General features: G+C 44.0%; 1 protein-coding gene across 2 annotated transcripts in view; it reads left to right on the top strand.

The window, feature by feature from the left end:
* LOC311101033 (serine/threonine-protein kinase TAO2-like) overlaps positions 1-20,889 on the top strand; it is a gene marked incomplete at its 3' end in the record, with an annotated part of 57,067 nt that overhangs the window by 3,303 nt on the left and 32,875 nt on the right. For both annotated transcript variants that reach the window (XM_084142046.1, XM_084142045.1), the window contains exons 2-15: positions 9,058-9,198; positions 10,102-10,173; positions 10,301-10,402; positions 10,857-10,902; positions 11,302-11,398; positions 11,848-11,961; positions 13,895-13,986; positions 14,372-14,465; positions 14,933-15,014; positions 15,487-15,651; positions 16,658-16,864; positions 17,272-17,477; positions 19,121-19,298; positions 19,842-19,970. In XM_084142046.1, the coding sequence (XP_083998172.1) occupies positions 9,067-9,198; positions 10,102-10,173; positions 10,301-10,402; positions 10,857-10,902; positions 11,302-11,398; positions 11,848-11,961; positions 13,895-13,986; positions 14,372-14,465; positions 14,933-15,014; positions 15,487-15,651; positions 16,658-16,864; positions 17,272-17,477; positions 19,121-19,298; positions 19,842-19,970 (1,716 nt within the window). In that variant the 5' untranslated portion in view covers positions 9,058-9,066. The remainder of the gene's footprint in view (positions 1-9,057; positions 9,199-10,101; positions 10,174-10,300; positions 10,403-10,856; positions 10,903-11,301; positions 11,399-11,847; positions 11,962-13,894; positions 13,987-14,371; positions 14,466-14,932; positions 15,015-15,486; positions 15,652-16,657; positions 16,865-17,271; positions 17,478-19,120; positions 19,299-19,841; positions 19,971-20,889) is intronic.

Genomic DNA, 20,889 nt, shown 5'->3' with positions numbered 1-20,889 from the left:
CACTACTAAAGTCCCTCTTTGCCATGAAAATGAACTTAATCCCCCAAAAACATTTCCACTGCATTTCAGCCCTGCCGCAAAAGAACCAGCTGCCATCATATCAGTGATTCTGTCGTTAACACAGGTGAGAGTGTTGACGAGGACAAGGCTGGAGATCACTCTGTCTTGCTGATTGCGTTAGTATAACAGACTGGAAGCTTTAAAAGGAGGGTGGTGCTTGAAATCATTGTTCTTCCTCTGTTAACCATGGTTACCTGCAAGGAAACACGTGCCGTCATCATTGCTTTGCACAAAAAGGGCTTCACAGGCAAGGATATTGCTGCTAGTAAGATTGCACCTAAATCAACCATTTATCGGATCATCAAGAACTTCAAGGAGAGAGGTTCAATTGTTGTGAAGAAGGCATCAGGGTGCCCAAGAAAGTCCAGCAAGCGCCAGGACCGTCTCCTAAAGTTGATTCAGCTGCGGGATCGGGGCACCACCAGTGCAGGGCTTGCTCAGGAATGGCAGAAGGCAGGTGCGAGTGCATCTGCATGCACAGTGAGGCGAAGACCTTTGGAGGATGGCCTGGTGTCAAGAAGGGCAGCAAAGAAGCCACTTCTCTCCAGGAAAAACATCAGGGATAGACTGATATTCTGCAAAAGGTACAGGGATTGGACTGCTGAGGACTGGGGTAAAGTCCTTTTCTCGGATGAATCCCCTTTCCGATTGTTTGGGGCATCCGGAAAACACCTTGTCCGGAGAAGACAAGGTGAGTGCTACCATCAGTCCTGTGTCATGCCAACAGTAAAGCATCCTGAGACCATTCATGTGTGGGGTTGCTTCTCAGCCAAGGGAGTGGGCTCACTCTCAATTTTGCCTAAGAACACAGCCATGAATAAAGAATGGTACCAACACATCCTCAGAGAGCAACTTCTCCCAACCATCCAAGAACAGTTTGGTGACGACCAATGCCTTTTCCAGCATGATGGAGCACCTTGCCGTAAGGCAAAAGTGATAACTAAGTGGCTCGGGGAACAAAACATTGACATTTTGGGTCCATGGCCAGGAATCTCCCCAGACCTTAATCACATTGAGAACTTGTGGTCAATCCTCAAGAGGCGGGTGGACAAACAAAAACCCACAAATTCTGACAAACTCCAAGCATTGATTATGCAAGAATGGGCTGCCATCAGTGGCCCAGAAGTTAATTGACAGCATGCCAGGGCGGATTGCAGAGGTCTTGAAAAAGAAGGGTCAACACTGCAAATATTGACTATTTGCATAAACTTAATGTAATTGTCAAAAAAGCCTTTGACACTTATGGAATGCTTGTAATTATACTTCAGTATACCATAGTAACATCTGACAAAAATATCTCATAACACTGAAGCAGCGAACTTCGTGAAGACCAATACTTGTGTCATTCTCAAAACTTTTGACCACGACTGTATATGTTTTCTACTGTATTTAGTCAGTGCCACTCTGACATTGCGAGTCCTAATATTTATATATTTCTTAATTCCATCCTTTTGCTTTTAGATTTGTGTATTGTTGTGAATTGTTAGATACTACTGCACTGTTGGAGCTAGGAACACAAGCATTTCACTACACCCGCAATAAGATCTGTTAAAACTGTATGTGACCAATAACATTTGATTTGATGAGAAAGTGTAGTTGTTATTTCCAAATGTTTAGCTCAGTGTTATGCTGCTTTGCGATCTATTAATAGCAAGGGTTGCATTAAATAGGTGCAATATTTTTTTAGGATGCAGTTGGCGATGTTCAATTCATTAGCACAAAACGTATAAACAAAAGACTCACTGTGAAAGTTAATACATGTAGGCTCTTCATATATAGGCTATGCGCAGCACTTCGTTCAATTTATCGAATCAATTATTGTTTACTTGATCAAACAGCTAGCAACATCTGTCAAACTTAGTTATTTATCTCAAAACACAGGGATGTCGATTCGCACGGGACTAGTATTATCAGATTACTTTGGAGTTTGCCAAAAAACGGTATGTTATTCTGGCTGAAATTATTAATCTCCTGCCATGTCAAATTTACTGCCATGGCAGATTCGGACGGGACTAAAATTACAGATGTTTTGTGCTTGTGCTCATAATTACACTACCCGACCTCCCCCAGTAAAACTAATCCCATCTGAATAGGGCTAAAGTGTCAATACAGGACTAAGATCGAATCCTAGTCCACCGGCTCTGACGCTCGTCGGATGTGGCAGGGCTTGCAAACTATCACGGGTTACAAAGGGAAACCCAACAACGAGCTGCCCAGTGATGTGAGCCTACTAGATGAGCTAAATGCCTTCTATGCTCGCTTTGAGGCAAGAAACACTGAACCATGCATGAGAGGACCAGCTGTTCTGGACGGCTGTGTGATCATGCTCTCCATAGGACAGATTACCAGGACGCATACCGCATGCACTGACCAGCTGGCAAGTGTCTTCACTGACATTTTCAACCTCTCCCTGACCCAGTCTGTAATACCTACATGTTTTAAGCAGACCACAATAGAGGGCTTGCAGTTGCGTCACAAATCACCTAGCAACCGCACCAGGCCCCATGTTAGAAGACCAAGGTTAATCTGTTGGAAGTCCTCCAATCGTCCACATGGCTGGCTGCGTTTTGCTACCACCGGAAACTTAGTGAATATTGCCCATTATTTCATTTTTTTTTATGGACCCAGAAAAAGGAGGCAGTGGGAGAACCTACAGTGCATTCGGGAAGTATTGAGACCCCTTAACTTTTTCCACATTTTCATATGTTACAGCATTATTATAAAATATATATATTTTTTAATCTCTCATCATTCTACACACAACGTGACATAATGACAAAGTGAAAACAGGTTTTTAGAAATGTTTGCAAATGTATAAAAAAAAAAAATACATACCTTGTTTACGTAAGTATTCAGACCCTTTGCTATGAGACTCAATTTAGCTCCGGTGCATCCTGTTTCCATTGAACATCCTTGATGGTTCAACAACTTCATTGGAGTCCACCTGTGATAAATGCAATTGATTAGACATGATTTGGAAAGGCACACACCTGTCTATATAAGGTCCCACATTTGACAGTGCATGTCAGAGCAAAAATCAAGAGTGGCCAGACGGAAGCCACTCCTCCAGTAAAAGGCACATGACAGCCCGCTTGGAGTTTGCTAAAGGCACCTAAAGGACTCTCAGACCATAAGAAACAAGATTCTCTGGTCTGGTGAAACCAAGATTGGACTCTTTGGCCTGAATGCCAAGCGTCATGTCTGGAGGAAACCTTGCACCATCCCTATAGTGAAGCATGGTGGTGGCAGCATCATGCTGTGGGGATGTTTTTCAGCGGCAGAGGCTGGGAGACTAGTCAGGATAGAGGAAAAGATTAACGGAGCAAAGTACAAAGGGATCCTTGATGAAAACCTGCTTCAGAGGTCTCAGGACCTCAGACTGGGGCGAAGGTTCACCTTCCAACAGGACAACGACCGTAAGCACACAGCCAAGACAACGCAGGAGTGGCTTCAGGACAAGTCTCTGAATGTCCTTGAGTGGCCCAGCCAGAGCCTGTACTTGAACCCGATCGAACATCTCTGGAGAGACCTGGAAATAGCTGTGCAGCGACGTGCCCCATCCAGCCTGACATAGCTTGAGGGGATCTGCAGAGAAGAATGAGAGAAACTCCCCATATACAGGTGTGCCAAGCTTGTAGCGTCATACCCAAGAAGACTCGAGGCTGTAATCGCTGCCAAAGGTGAACTTGATCATGTGAACTTCCGTTTTTTTATTTGTAATAAATGTTCAAACATTTATAAAAAAAACGTTTTTGCTTTGTCATTATGGGGTATTGTGTGTAGATTGAGGGGAAAAACGATTTAATCCATTTGAGAATAAGTCAGTAACGTAACAAAATTTGGAATAAGTCTAGGGGTCTGAACACTTTCCGAATGCACTGTAATTGTATGTGGGGTACAGAGATGAGTCATTCAAAAATCATGTTCAACACTGTTAATGCACTTATGTGACTTGTTAAGCAAATCTTTACACCTGAACATATTTTGGCTTGCCATAACAAAGGGGTTGAATACTTAGTGACTCAAGACATTTCAGCTTTTCATTTTAAAGTAATTTCTAAACATTTCTAAAACCAAAATTCCACTTTGATATTATGGAGTATTGTGTAGACCAGTGACACATTTCAATTTAATCCATTTTAAATTCAAGCTTTAACACAACATAATGTGGAAAAAGTCAATGGGTGTGAATACTTTCTGAAGGCACCTATGTATATATCTACCTCAATTACCTCGTACCCCTGCACATTGACTCGGTACTGGTACCCTGTGTATATACCCTAGTTATCGTTACTTATTATTGCATTATTATTTTTCTATTATTTCTTGATTTTCTTTCTATTGTTGGAAAGGGACCATAAGTAAGCATTTCACTGTTAGTGTATACCTGTCTTACGAAGCATGTAATGAGTAAAATGTCATTAGATTTAAATGAACAGCTAATTTACATACACTGAGGGAAAAAAGTATTGGATCCTCTGCTGATTTTGTATGTTTGCTCACTGACAAAGACATGATCAGTCTATCATTTTAATGGTATGTTTATTTGAACAGTGAGAGACATAATAACAACAAACAAATCCAGAAAAATGCATGTCAAAAATGTTATGAATTGATTTGCATTTTAATGAGGGAAATAAGTACAGTGGGGAAAACATTTATTTAGTCAGCCACCAATTGTGCAAGTTCTCCCACTTAAAAAGATGAGAGAGGCCTGTAATTTTCATCATAGGTACACGTCAACTATGACAGACAAAATGAGAGAAAAAAAATCCAGACAATCACATTGTAGGAATTTTAATGAATTTATTTGCAAATTATGGTGGAAAATAAGTATTTGGTCACCTACAAAAGTTTCTCAATACTTTGTTATATACCCTTTGTTGGCAATGACACAGGTCAAACGTTTTCTGTATGTCTTCACAAGGTTTTCACACACTGTTGCTGGTATTTTGGCCCATTCCTCCATGCAGATCTCCTCTAGAGCAGTGATGTTTTGGGGCTGTCGCTGGGCAACACGGACTTTCAACTCCCCCCTCCAAAGATTTTCTATGGGGTTGAGATCTGGAGACTGGCTAGGCCACTCCAGGACCTTGAAATGCTTCTTACGAAGCCACTCCTTCGTTGCCCGGGCGGTGTGTTTGGGATCATTGTCATGCTGAAAGACCCAGCCACGTTTCATCTTCAATGCCCTTGCTGATGGAAGGAGGTTTTCACTCAAAATCTCACGATACATGGTCCCATTCATTCTTTCCTTTACACGGATCAGTCGTCCTGGTCCCTTTGCAGAAAAACAGCCCCAAAGCATGATGTTTCCACCCCCATGCTTCACAGTAGGTATGGTGTTCTTTGGATGCAACTCAGCATTCTTTGTCCTCCAAACACGACGAGTTGAGTTTTTACCATAAAGTTATATTTTGGTTTCATCTGACCATATGACATTCTCCCAATCCTCTTCTGGATCATCCAAATGCACTCTAGCAAACTTCAGACGGGCCTGGACATGTACTGGCTTAAGCAGGGGGACACGTCTGGCACTGCAGGATTTCAGTCCCTGGCGGCGTAGTGTGTTACTGAGGGTAGGCTTTGTTACTTTGGTCCCAGCTCTCTGCAGGTCATTCACTAGGTCCCCCCGTGTGGTTCTGGGATTTTTGCTCACCGTTCTTGTGATCATTTTGACCCCACGGGGTGAGATCTTGCGTGGAGCCCCAGATCGAGGGAGATTATCAGTGGTCTTGTATGTCTTCCATTTCCTAATAATTGCTCCCACAGTTGATTTCTTCAAACCAAGCTGCTTACCTATTGCAGATTCAGTCTTCCCAGCATGGTGCAGGTCTACAATTTTGTTTCTGGTGTCCTTTGACAGCTCTTTGGTCTTGGCCATAGTGGAGTTTGAGTGTGACTGTTTGAGGTTGTGGACAGGTGTCTTTTATACTGATAACAAGTTCAAACAGGTGCCATTAATACAGGTAACGAGTGGAGGACAGAGGAGCCTCTTAAAGAAGTTACAGGTCTGTGAGAGCCCGAAATCTTTCTTGTTTGTAGGTGACCAAATACTTATTTTCCACCATAATTTGCAAATAAATTCATTAAAAATCCTACAATGTGATTTTCTGGATTTTTTTTTCTCAATTTGTCTGTCATAGTTGACGTGTACCTATGATGAAAATTACAGGCCTCTCTCATATTTTAAAGTGGGAGAACTTGCACAATTGGTGGATGACTAAATACTTTTTTCCCCCACTGTATATGCCTATTTCATACCAGGGTCTGGGAAGGACATGTAGGGTAAGGGTTATGACCGACTGAAAGAGATGGACTGTGGAAGACCTGGGTTCAATTTCAAATAGGCCTAGTAGCCTATTTGTTTTCTTCTTTCAAATACTTTCTTCGAGCATTTGATTTGATCGGGCCTGGAATGCCAGAAATGGATGGGGTAGGTTTGCACTTTTGGGTCTTCTATTGGTTCCATAATTGTGCCAGACAAGCTCAGTCAATGAAGCATAGCTAAAGTAGGCTATATTGAAAACTCATGGCCTTCTCTTTGCACCCAGAGTGGTATACTACGACGCTAGCTAGATCTATTCAGGATTTTCTAAAGCTAGCCAGCTTCAGTTAGCTTTACATTCCAACTTAGGCTTCATCCATGTTATGAAGGTCGATATTGATCCTGCACCTGCTGCTAACTCAAGCCAGGCTTGTAACTGCACTTGCAAGTCTCACCTCGTGGATAACCAAGCGAGTCGAACGCTGAAACGGCAATCCGTGGGCGAGTCAGTGCCACATTTTTCATTTTTACATTCATCAAAATGTAAGAAAAGTTATCTTGCAAATTCAGGCTGTGGTGGAAAATAGGCTGTTAGAAGTGCCGTGTTTTCTTTTATTATGTGTAGCGTTAATGCCGTCTTTGTTGTGCTTATCAAAGAACAAGCACCCTTTTCCCACTCCTATCAATTAAAATCATTTTATGAAGTTGTAACAATCAGATTGGATCTCAAACCATGCTACAATATTAAAGTTCAAAGAAATACTGTGTTTTATATGAGGGTGACCAAAGCAAGACACAAAAGGAACCAATCCACTTTCTTTCAAATAAAGTTAATCAAGTCCAAATCCCAAATAGAATACCAATACAAAAATATTGATGTAAAACATCAATATGGACGTCCAGAATCCCACCCCAAAATAGTACCAAAGTCAATCAAAAAGCAAAGATGAGCAATCCCCAACAGGATAGATCTCACCAGATTGTTGTAGTAGAGGGAAATCCTTCCTGGAGGAGATTTCCTTACAATAGCTCGATGTTCATGGAATCCTCCAAAACCAACAACATAGGAAACCTTTGTAGTTGGGCTAACAATCCACAATAATGAGCAAAAAGTATTGACTTGAATGGTTAATTCTAGGCTGCTTTGGTACACACCAAACATTTCCCCCAAAATGCTACCTTTTTCTTCCTTTATTCCAGAATAGGCCTTCCCTAACGGAAATATGCAAATGCTGTACATACTAGAAAGTGCTAATAGGATCTCGCTAGCTCGCGATTGGCTCTGCCCACCTCCTTGCTTGTTCCGGTCACTGTGCTTTATTTGCTCCCATTGGAAACGACACCATGTGGTGCATCTTGGGTTAGTTATACAAATCTTTGCAACTATTAGTGTTTTTTCAAGATATTCAGTATATTGCAATACTCAAAAGTATCATGGCAAAGAAACAACATGAAGCAGACTGGATTTCCTGAGGAAAACAGACAATCCTAATGTTGGAAACAAACAGCCTGACTCTGTCACCCTGATGGTTGTCACTGAGTTACAATGTTTATTTCCCAAGCTATAGGCTAGTTCCCAATATTTGCATAGGCCTACAGCAGCAGGTTCTTAAAGGACCATAGAGTTCAGTCTTGCCTTGTGTTTTCTTCTTTTGCTATGTTAAAAAGTTGTATTAGGTGCCTAGTTAGTATTGTGACAACACTAGCCTAAATAATGCTGTAACATGAAGGGGCTTAGAATGCTGACAATTGGCCTTTTTCTCTTGAAGTGTCCTCCAGTATTTCCCCTAGGAATTTTTTTCAGCAGCTGTGGCAGAGGTAGCGGGGGGGGCTCGCTCTTGCTGGGGTCTTCCTAGGGCATACATCTATTAATGGTGTTGGCTACACTTCCAGGATTACAAGTTATTGCCTTGGAGGTTTCTCGGACGATCTGATGTTGTAATGTGTCACTGCGAGTCTCCAAAAATGTTTTGCGGCTTAGCACCACTGCTAAATTAATATAGGGGAAACACTGTGTCCTCTGTCCTAATTCGGTTTCCTGTGCAGCTTGAGCGTCTGTTTTTGATGTTGGGAGTGTCTGGCTGTGTGTAGGCCTATGACATCCTAGTTAGTTTTTTTGTAAACTTCAATATGTGAGTGCACATTTGACACCTAGGCCTATGTCTGTTTATTGAATTGAGCTCATACATGTGTGTAGTAGGCTACATGTACCAGGGTTGGGGTAATTTCCATTTAAATTCAGGACGTAGGCTAAGATATTCCAATCCAAATTGCACATTTTTGTAATGGCGAACATGCATAACGATGGCAGAATACCGTTATGAAGGCATTGTTTTATTACTATTGACATACGTCTACTTTTTAATCTATGGCGTGCGACATGGTTCATGGCGCCCATAAATCGTCATAATCTACTTTTCAAGTTGACGATGTCTTAAAGCTAGAATTGGGATTTTAAAAATCTGCTAATGAAGATAGCGAAGTCACGGAGAGAACGGTACAAAACCGCAAACGATGCATTTGTGGTGGGAAAGGTGCATGGAGGCCGCTATTTTTATGCACGTGGACTCCGCTATTGAAAGGCTTTGAGGAAAATTAGAATTTCAGTTTACTTCCTGAATTGAAATGGAATTCACCGCAATCCTGACGTGTAGGCTACATTTCAATGCAGACAAACTTAAGCTCATAGCCTCATACCTCTGTGTGTGTGTGTGTGTGTGTGTCTTCAGGCGCTGGCCATGCCGTCAAGTGTGCGGACCGGGAGCCTGAAGGACCCGGAGGTGGCTGAGCTCTTTTACAGAGATGACCCTGAGAAGCTGTTCACCGACCTACGGGAGATCGGCCATGGCAGCTTCGGAGCCGTCTATTTCGTAAGAAGGCTGGGGATCTGTGGACTTGGCTAAAGTGGGCAAATGGATGCATCTCACTCAGTAGTTTACCGTTTATTTTATTGTGTCCCCTTTTCGGAGATGATTTCTCAGTATGGATGAGCCGTAGTATGGAGATATTTGTTACTTGCTGCTCCATACATTTTTACTTAACAGTATGTCCTAGTACAGTATTTGGTACTTAGTAAACACCTGTAGTATGGGAATTCAGGCACAGTTTCAATTATGGATACATGGGAACTGGGAAGAGAGATGGAATGGGTAATGAAATGGTGTTGATGAAGGGTGAAATGATAGAGGGAGCCGTTAAGCTAGGTTAAAGACAAGTGAAGGATGAAAGGTAGGAGGAGGTGGTTAGTAACTGGTTAAAAGGTAGCACAGGACAAGAGATAATGGGGTAGTGAAGGATGAAAGGTACTGTTAAATGAAGGGTGAAAATTGGCTACTGAAGGATGGAGGGAGAAAGGAGAGTGTGAAAGAGGTGAAGCTTTAGTTTAAAAATTAGTGTGTGCTTGCGCTTGACGATATGTGTGAGGCAAGTGGCCACTGTTGTCAGCATGATTAGAAATTAGAATAGATTTGTGAATCTCTTTATTAATTTTGTGCTCCCGAGTGGCGCAGCGGTCTAAGGCACCGCATCTCAGTGCTAGAGGCGTCACTACAGACCCTGGTTCGATTCCAGGCTGTGTCACAACCGGCCGTGATTGGGAGTCCCATAGGGCGGCGCACAATTGGCCGAGCGTCGTCCGGGTTTGACCGGTGTAGGCCGTCATTGTAGATAAGAATTTGTTCTTAACTGACTTGTCTAGTTAAATAAAGGTTAAATAAAATTAAAAAATCAAATTAATTTTGTACCTTTTTCTTACCACCTATTCTTTACATTAGGCACATGACATCCGCACCAATGAAGTGGTGGCCATTAAAAAGATGTCCTACGGTGGCAAGCAGTCCAACGAGGTAGGAACACTGATCGAGCAATGGTCAAATGTACCTTGCTACAAAACTTCCTCACATTTGCTTTCTGTTGCGATGGTGTAGGCCAAGTTTTCAATGTGTTAAAGCTCTGTCTTTCTCTCTTATGAAGAAATGGCAGGATATCATCAAAGAAGTGAAGTTTCTCCAGAAACTGCGCCACCCCAACACAGTGGAGTACCGAGGCTGCTACCTGAGAGAGCACACAGCATGGGTAAGTGCTTCTTTAACTCAAACATGGGTTGCTTCCCAAATGGCACCCTAGTCCCTACAGTGTACTACTTTTGGGAACCATAGTGCTCTGGTCAAAAGTAGTGCACTATATAGGGAATAGGTTGCCATTTGAGACTCACTCACACATGGTTAAAGGTCCCTGACAAACTCACTCGTTGGTTGTTAATGTTTTTAGTCAGCCCCAATTCACTCACTATCCCTTCTCCTTGTCCCTAACCCTTCAGTGTTGGCAGATCTGAAGGGTCTGGGTAGGTATAAGCAGTGTAGTGGAGGAGCTTCCACCATATTTATTCCACCTTACAGATATGCAAACATTGAAGTGGCCAAGGGGAAGGTGTAGGGAATTAATCTTGACTGGCTCTCCATCACGTTGCCCCTCTGGCCTTCTTGCTCCATATTTTTACCTCTCATCTCTCTCTCCTTCATTCTCTTAGCTAGTGATGGAGTATTGTTTGGGTTCGGCCTCCGACCTACTGGAAGGTGAGTAGAAAACCAGAGGGTTCAAGTTTACGATATTTTTTTTTTTGCATAACAAGTACTTTATGTAATGTGATGTTTTTACATGATGAGGAACACTGGGGTGGTGAAGGTAAACCAGGGTTGTGTTCATTAGGCATGAAACGGTAGAAAACGGACTGAAACGTGGAGGGACTACCTGGACTTCCAAAAAGAAACACTCATTTCCATTCTATGTTGCAAAATGTTTTCTGTTGTGTTCTTCAAAGAATTAGGGGTTGTTACGGTAACATAGCTATGTACAAGTTGCGCATGGTGTTGAATTCATATAACCACCAAAAAGAGGGATACTAAACAATGTTTTGTCATTTTCTCTGAATAAAAATATATAACTGTCCATTTTGTCTCCCTCTGTGTGCGTAGTCCACAAGAAGCCCCTCGAGGAACAGGAGATAGCAGCCATCACCCACGGTGCATTGCAGGGCCTGGTGTACCTACATTCTCACAACATGATTCACAGGTGAGTGAACCTCTCTCCACCGCCACACGTTGGGACGGGAAGGGAAAGAAAGGAAATCTAAACAAAGGCTCTCATTGTTGAAGGGGAGGTGTGTCATGGATGTTGTAAACCTCTTTCTAACTCATCTCTCTGTCTTTCGGTCTCCTCTTTCTTACTCTTCCTCACTCTCTCTCTCTCCCTTCCCCTCTCCCTGTTTCTCTCTCTCTCTCTGTTTCTCTCCTTTCTCACCCCCCCCTCTCTACCCTCTTTCTCTCTCTCTCCGTCCCCCTCTTCCTCCAATTAAAAATGCTTTATTGATATAGAAAGTGTTATCACATACATTGCCAAAGCGAACATATAAAAAGAAATTAAGTCAATGATGACAGAAATAAATAATAACAACCACAATACTCAATGAATATAACGGTCTCTCTCTCCCCCCCCCCCCCCCCTCTCTCTCTCTCTCTCAGGGATGTGAAGGCTGGTAACATCTTGCTGACGGAGCCTGGCCAGGTGAAACTGGGCGATTTTGGCTCCGCCTCCATCATCGCCCCGGCCAACTCGTTCGTGGGAACACCCTACTGGTGAGACACTGGCCTCCTGTTGTTTCTGTGGTCATTATTGTAAGATTGTCAACTCTATTGAGAACAAAGGGGATATGATCCACAAGTAGGACAAAAGTCCAAGGCTGTGTCCCAAATAGCACCCTATTCCCTATATAGTCCACTACATTTCACCAGAGGCCCTGGTCAAAAGTAGTGCACTATATAGGGAATAGGGTGCTATTTGGTACAAACCCAAACTCACTTTGTTGGTAAACCTATCCCTACCGGTAGGTTTTCATGTTTTTGTATTATTTCCTTCACTCCTTCTGTGCAGTGTGCACATTCACCTTTACACACACAAGCCCCTGCCACTGTCACCCACAACAACAAAGATGAGAGATCACTTCTTCCTCTGACAAGCGGTTTCAACTCACTATTTGCATTTAAGGTTTTGTCCAATAGAATCGGTCACATGGACACCAAAACACATTGGGACTTTATTTTAATGTAATAGTGAAGGTAACCTTTGTACCGATACCATTTTTATGTCTCAAATCTCCAAACTAGATGAAGAGCTGACACCACTAAAACGGGAGTATCAATGAACGTTGATTCTGGAAAATGTAATGCTCAGTTTGTCATGTGCGGCATTGCAGTACCTCTAGCAGCATTTTAGCCAAAGACTGTTATACTAGCTGTCTAGTTTGTGTTTTATAAATGTGCAATAAGCATAAAACACAATTCTATAAGGAATTGGCAACTTGTTTTCATTATGAGAAATAAGGTAGGCCACTTGATTTCAACATGAACAAAGTGGACAGGCTAGCATGCTGTTCAAACAGTTGGAGATGGACAGAAGGGTGTGTTCATAACAATTCAACTGTTCTGCCTTGTTAGCGCGTAAATAAATCCAAGTTGGCTAAACTTGAAATATTAAGATTAGCTGGCTACACACTAGCAAGTGGGCTTGTGCTTGAGAGATTGTTTATGAGACCTGTGTTAATTTTCTATAATGCCTGCTACAATAAGGTAGTAATTATTAGTGAATGTGCATTATGCATGGTTCTGGTTAAATTTGTAACAAAAAGGGCATTTTCATAGACCAGAAGCCAGATCAGTTATTATTATTATTATTATTATTATTATTATTATTTGTTTAGGGGCTAGATCAGCTTTAATACTGCAGATAGATTGTAGCTTCCATCAATGTAATTGTCTGCATCATTTCCCCCATATATGTTTTGGTAAATATATTTTCCTTTATTTTCCCCTAACCCTACCACCCCTCCCCTAATTGGAGTAAACTAATGGACAACAATACTTAGGCTTCTACTTCCAGCTTATACATACTATATACATTTTACGGACACAATGTATTTTATAGTTGTATTAATCCCATCTTCAGCTACCATCAACCCCTCCCATCTATCTCTGAAGACCATCCAGTTCTATTTTGGCATATATTTTTAACTGTGATCAGTGATTTTTGCAAAAAAAAAGCAGTTTAAGGTATTTTGATAAAATGATTAAATTATTAGTGGGTCATATCGTTGTGGAAGGCTTATACTTAGCCTAGGTATAATTTCACAAGCCCTGAATTCATTAGAGTACTGCTGACTGTTTGAAATGCTAGTGCATTTTACCTTTAATTGTACAACAAAGCTTGTTTAGAGAATTTTCTATTTTTTTTAATCAAGATATATATATCGTGAATAGCCCAGATAAGTTTAAAAATAATCTAGATGTAATTTTTAGGCCGTATCGTCCACCCTACCTACAGGGACTTGGTCAGCTGACAGAATAGAATCGCCATTGAGAAAAGGAATGCAGTTGGTCGGAGATCAAAGGATTACAAATTGCACTTGTATATATTGCACCCGTAAAAAAGTAGTGCACTATGTTGGGAATAAGGTGCCATTTGGGATACAGACAGTGTCTCATGCTTGCACCATTGTATTTTTCCTCCATACAGGATGGCTCCTGAGGTGATCCTGGCCATGGACGAGGGACAGTACGACGGCAAGGTGGATGTGTGGTCACTGGGCATTACTGCCATAGAGCTGGGTAAGCGAAGCACAGCCCATGTAATACACACGTTCACATTCATACAGGCTTTTAAGATGGATGTATCCCTAGTATGATATCATATTTTAGCCTCATATCCCTAGCAGACTGGAGTTCAAATAGTATTTTATTTTCTTGCCAATACTTTATCTGTGCTTGATTGAGCTTCCCTGGCACGATGGAACCAATGGCATAGTCCCGCAAGTGCCAACCCCGCCCATGTGGCACTCTGGGTAGGCTCAATCAAATGCTCAAAGTATGTATGTACAATACAGTGTCATGGTTGTTTTAACTGCTTTTCCTGTGTTTTATATTGGAAATCTGGCCTCAAGTGTATTTGTTGCTCTATGTCTCCTAAACCTTGTCTCTGTCTTTTTCTCTGCAGCGGAGAGGAAGCCGCCTCTGTTCAACATGAATGCTATGAGTGCCTTATACCACATTGCCCAGAACGAGAGTCCCGTTCTGCAGTCCAATCACTGGTGAGCAGTGGTCTGAGCACAAAGGAGGGACTTTTTTGTGTCAATGTACTTTCTGGGTAGCCTGGTCCCAGATCTGTTTGCTCTGTATAGCCACCTCCTATGACAATGACCTTAGGACTTGGCTATACAGCACAAACAGATCTGGGACCAGGGTACTTTTTGGGGACATTCAAGGTTCCTTCTCAGTACCATTCTCTACATCAGTGTTTCCCAATCCTGATCCTGCCCTAGCACTCACAAACCTGATATTAATCAAAGGCTTGATAATGAGTTGATTCAAGTGTGTGAGTGCTAGGACAAAAACAAATATTTGCACCCCTTTGGATCCCCCTGACCAGGATTAAGAGACACTGATCTAATTTACAATGACCTATCTACACCAATATGAGCCATTGGTGTAGATGGATAACGACCATAGTAAAGTGTGACGGAACAGTTTCTCATCGTTTGGTTTCTGTCCTATCCAGGTCGGATTATTTCCATAACTTTGTGGACTCATGTCTGCAGAAGATCCACCAGGACAGACCTACCTCTGACGTGCTGCTGAAGGTAAAAGCTCTCTCTCCGTGTCCGTTCCCTCTGGAAAAACAAAGTTATTCATAAAGTCTAAAGAACAACAGACAAACTGTTGTGTAGTGCCTCATTTAGAAACCAAGGAATGGTCATGAACTCTTTACCTGTTAGTAATATCGGAGGTGGCCCAAAGAGGTGCTGTGAGTCCTTATTCTCATAATGGCAAAGAAGCATCTCTTTAATGGCTCCAGGTTAAAGTGACGCTTAACTCTCCAACAGCTCCAAGTGGGACCATCTGTTAGAAATGACGTTCTTACATCCAGAATTGGTTGAACGTTGCAATCCGGTTTCAAAGATGGTTGATGCATTAAACCAAAAAAGATGGCATTGCTTGACATGGCGTCATTACAACCAGAAACTGGGTGAAATGATGTAATTCCAACATAATTCCGACCAGTTTTGCCTGCTGGGATAACCTTACCGCCCATTCTCCCTTCCTTTCCCCCAGCACCATTTCCTATGCAGAGAGCGTCCCCACACAGCGGTGATGGACTTGATTGCGCGCACCAAGGATGCAGTGCGGGAGCTTGACAACCTGCAGTACCGAAAAATGAAGAAGATCCTCTTCCACGAGGCCCTCAATGGCCCACAGCCCGATGGAGGGGAGGAGGAGGTACGGACTTAAGGGGGGGGGGGGGGGGGGTGAATGGGGGGGAGAGTGTTGATAAGGAGGGGGGGGGGGTGTAAGAGAGGTGGTAGAAAGAAGGGGAGGCAGGTGGAGGGGGGGAGGAGGAGAGTAATTGCATATAGACAAAAGGCGGTAACAAGGGAGAGGGGAGTAAGTGAACTGGGAGGAGAGGAGGTAGAAAGGGACGGACAGGTGAGAGGAAATAGCAGTGGGGGAGCGATAAACTGGGGTGGACATGGAGAAGTTACAGAGAGGAAGAAAATGAGGCGGCAGGAAGGAGGAAGGAGGAGAGTGGTAGGAGTTGGCCACATAGCCATGGAGTCGAGGATGGTGTAGGACCAGAACCAACATAAACCTTCCATCAATGTAATTGTCTGCATCACTTCCAATCCCCCATGTTTTTTTTTCTCGCAAATAGATAGATATATAGATAGATATATGTACATACATACATATACACGTACATACACACATATACACGTACATATCCTTAAAAAATATATATTTCCCTTTATTACTTTCCAACCCCACGACCCCTTCCCTAAATGGAGTAAACTAGTGAACAACAACGCATCCGTCCTGTCTTTGTATAGCGTACATCACCACGGTGTAGTCCAACATTGTGTGCCTCATTGACCTCTCACCCCCTTCCTCCCAGTACAAAGGACTTGAATCCTTTCAGGATCTAATTGTGTTCACCCAGTGCCTTGCATAGAAATCAAAGGAATGCCCTGTTATGAATTTAGTGTGTGACTGTTTAAAATGCATCTGAGAGATGTTGGTGTAGTTGTTTTTTAGGGGTGCGTGTACATGCAAGGTTTGTGTGAGTGTGTACACACATACTCGGTATGTGTTTGGGTGTTGATGTGTATAGGCTATATAAGAATTGGTAACACTACCTATGTGTATGTAGGCTAGCTATGCGTTTTGAGCATGTGTTATCGCCACTACTCCTAACCACCTTCCTTCTGCCCCGGTCCTCTGTCTCCAGGACACGGAGCAGTACATGCTGCAGACGGGCACGGTCAACAGCATGGAGAGCTCCCATTCGCTGCCTTCCATGTCCATGAGTGCCAGCTCCCAGAGCAGCTCGGTCAATAGCCTGGCGGACGGCTCGGACGACAGCGGCGAGATGGCCATGATGCAGGAGGGCGAGCACACGGTCACCTCCAATTGCTCTGTCCTGCACACACCACTGGTCAGTTGGGACTCACCTTTAGTCAATTGTCACAAGTGTTTCCCCTAGATTATTTTTCCCAAGGCGGAGGGGGGCATAAGATAAGACCCCCAATTTGCCCAAAGCTTCACCCAGGACCTATTTCACAATTTATTCACAGTATGTAAACACTGTGCCAAATGAGGGGGATAAACGGTGACTATTTAGCAGCTAGATATGACCATTGTAAAATACAAAAGGTGAACTATTTTGTTGTTTTTGTTGTTCTTATTCTAAAATCTGTTTTATCGATTACTCGAGTTTAGTTCGCCAAATAAATGTCTCACTAGTGGCTAAGTAGCTACTATTTACCCCACCCACCCCGCCACCGTATCGATCCCACAATGCAACACATGATTTACACAGCAACGATTTCTCGCTCTCATCAGAGCCATGACAACATCTACGACGACCCCTACCAGCCCGAGCTGGACACCCAGCAGCAGCCCCCGTCGTCGCGGGGTGAGGGAAGAGGAGGGAGACGGAGAGGACACCGCAGCCGAGACCACTTCGCCACCATCCGGACGGCGTCGCTGGTGACCCGGCAGATACAGGAGCACGAGCAGGGGTCGGCGCTGAGAGAGCAGATGACAGGGTAGGAGAGCTTTTATGGAACGACCAATATAAAGAGGTCTCCTGTAGCTCAGTTGGTAGAGCATGGCGCTTGCAACGCCAGGGTTGTGGGTTCGTTTCCCACGGGGGGGCCAGTATGAAAAATGTATGCACTCACTAACTGTAAGTCGCTCAGGATAAGAGCGTCTGCTAAATGACTAAAATGTAAAGAGCCCGTCTGGAATTAAACAGCGAGGGATTGGCTAGTCCATAGAAATGAAGATAAATAATTATATAGTATTTTTATGAGGTACTCACTACTAGATGGCCATGCTAGGACGAACAAAAGTGGATACCTAGCGGCCATAACTGGATGAAATTACATAATTACAACCAAATTACAACATTTTCGTTGTAAACTGGTTGTTGACATCATTTCAACCAGCTTTGTCCACTGGTAAATACTCATTTGTGGTTAGAAAGCAGTAAATGCTGTTAAAAATGACGGGCACAGTTGGCTGTACTGGTGGTTGACAAGGGCTGCATTTACACAGGCTGCCCAATCCTGATCTTTTGCCCAATTATTGGCAAAAGATCGGATCTGATTGGTCAAAACACCAATTAGTGGCAAAAAATCTGAATTGTGCTGCCTGTTGCCGCATTCACATGCTCTATGGAACATCCCATTTCATAGTTGTGATGTCGGAAATACGACTGTTTCATTCATGTGCTTTTTGGTAGGATCAATTCTTCAACCAATAAGATTTTAGCTAGTGTGATAAGCTAGCTAGCTAACGTTGCTAATAATCAAGTTTGCTAGCTTGCTTACAATATGGGAAAACTAGCTATATTATCCATATTGGTAAGGTTGTAGTTGTCCAAAACTGATTTGTTATCTTTTGGTTGAAAAAGTAAAAGGTCAGTGGTGCATCAACACAACTCTGCATCAAAATGTATTTCCGACACGGAGGGTCGTTCAAGTAAAACTTCTCAGTCAGAACAAGGAATTTCAATAGCACATGAACGCGGCATATGTAAACGCAACCATACTCTTTTATCCATTGCTTCTTTATCCATTTCTATTTAGCTGTCCTGGATCGATACTCTTTATCTCCAATCATTGTTAATTTTTTTGTACTTTTACCCCTTTTTCTCCCCAATTTCGTGATATCCAATTGGTAATTAGTCTTGTCCCATCGCTGCAACTCCTGTATGGACTCGGGAGAGGCGAAGGTCGAGAGCCATGCGTCCTCCGAAATACGACCCTGCCAAGCCGCACTGCTTCTTGACACACTGCTTGCTTAACCCAGAAGCCAGCCGCATCAATGTGTCGGAGGAAACACCCTACAAATTGCGACCGTGGTCAGCTTGCAGGCGCCCGGCCCGCCACAAGGAGTCGCTAAAGTGCGATGGGACAAGGAAATCCTGGCTGGCCAAACCATCCCCTAACCCGGACGACGCTGAGTCAATTGTGCGCCACCTCATGGGTCTCCCGGTCACGGCTGGCTGTGACACAGCCTGGGTTCGAACCCGGGGCTGTAGTGATGCCTCAAGCACTGCGATGCAGTGCCTTAGACCGCTGCGCCACTCGGGAGGCCGTCCAATCATTTTTTTACCCATTCCAGTTGGCTGTACTGGTTTTTGACATGGCCTTCTCATGTCTAATCTTCCTTTACCCCGTCCCAGGTACAAGCGCATGCGGCGGCAGCACCAGAAACAGCTGATGGGCTTGGAGAACAAGCTGAAGGCGGAGATGGACGATCATCAGCTGAGGCTGGACAAGGAGCTGGAGAACCAGAGGAACAGCTTTGGAGGGGAGGGGGACAAACTGAGTAAGAAGCACCAGGCCATCCTGGATAAGGAGGTGAGGAAGGGATGTATGGAGGGAGGGAGGGAGGGAGAGAGAGAGGGAGGGAGGTGGGGGAAACCTCAGCAAAAAGCACCAGGCCATCCTGGAGAAAGAGGGGTGGAGGGATTGAGGGAGGAGTGTGAAAGGGATGGGGACACACTGAGCAAGTTCAAGTTTCAACTTGATTTATTCCAGAGAGACATATACCACCAAGCCATCCTGGAGAAAGAGGTTAGGGAGGGAGAACGGGATAGGAAGGAAAGGAGGAGTGTGAGGGGGGGGGGAAGGTGGGGAAAACCTTAGCAAGAAGCACCAGGTCATATTGAAGAAAGTGGGACGGGATGGGGTTAGGGGTGGACAGGAAGGGAATGAGATGGAAGTAAAAGTCGAAAGAAAAGAGGAGCGCGTATTGGCCATGGCGATATGGTGAGGCTATCCCAGGATCTCAAGGTACATTTGTAGGCCAAAGTTCTATGTAGGTAGTCAAGCCCAATAGAAAGTCTAGATTTTGAGGGGTTTATTCTTACCCAGCTATGTCCTTGTGTTGTTGGTTTTCAGTCCAAGGCAGCCCTGGCTGAGGAAAAGAAGTTCCAGCAGCACATCCTGGCCCAGCAGAAGAAGGAGTTGACCAGCCTGCTGGAGTCCCAGAAACGCCAGTACCGCTCCCGCAAGGAGCAGCTCAAAGAGGTACAACCACACTGGAACCATACTGTAACTACTCATCAACTATACCGCAGCCATACCGCAACTACACACCAACCATACCGCAACTACTCGCCAACCAATAAACCATATACTCACCAACCCTACTGAAGACATACTATAACTACATTTACGTCATTTAGCAGACGCTCTTATCCAGAGCGACTTACAAATTGGTTCATTCACCTTATAGCCAGTGGGATAACCACTTTACACTTTTTTTTTTTTTTTTTTTTTTTTTGGTGGGGTAAGGGGTGGGGGGGGGGGGGGGGGGTTAGAAGGATTACTTTATCCTATCCCAGGTGTTCCTTAAAGAGGTGGGGTTTCAAGTGTCTCCGGAAGGTGGTGAGTGACTCCGCTGTCCTGGCGTCATGAGGGAGCTTGTTCCACCATTGGTGTGCCAGAGCAGCGAACAGTTTTGACTGGTCTGAGTGGGAACTGTGCTTCAGCAGAGGTAGGGGAGCCAGCAGGCCAGAGGTGGATGAACGCAATGCCCTCGTTTGGGTGTAGGGACTGATCAGAGCCTGAAGGTACGGAGGTGCCGTTCCCCTCACAGCTCCGTAGGCAAGCACCATGGTCTTGGAGCAGATGCGAGCTTCAACTGGAAGCCAGTGTAGTGTGTGGAGGAGCGGGGTGACGTGAGAGAACTTGGGAAGGTTGAACACCAGACGGGCTGCAGCATTCTGGATGAGTTGTAGGGGTTTAATGGCACAGGCAGGGAGCCCAGCCAACAGCGAGTTGCAGTAATCCAGACGGGAGATGACAAGTGCCTGGATTAGGACCTGTGCCGCTTCCTGTGTAAGGCAGGGTCGTACTCTCCGAATGTTGTAGAGCATGAACCTACAGGATCGGGTCACCGCCTTGATGTTAGCGGAGAACGACAGGGTGTTGTCCAGGGTCACGC

This window comes from Coregonus lavaretus (genome assembly GCF_964263955.1).
Source record: "Coregonus lavaretus genome assembly, chromosome: 25".
In the NCBI taxonomy this organism is placed as follows: domain Eukaryota; kingdom Metazoa; phylum Chordata; class Actinopteri; order Salmoniformes; family Salmonidae; genus Coregonus; species Coregonus lavaretus.
This window is presented reverse-complemented; position numbering and strand designations above follow the sequence as displayed.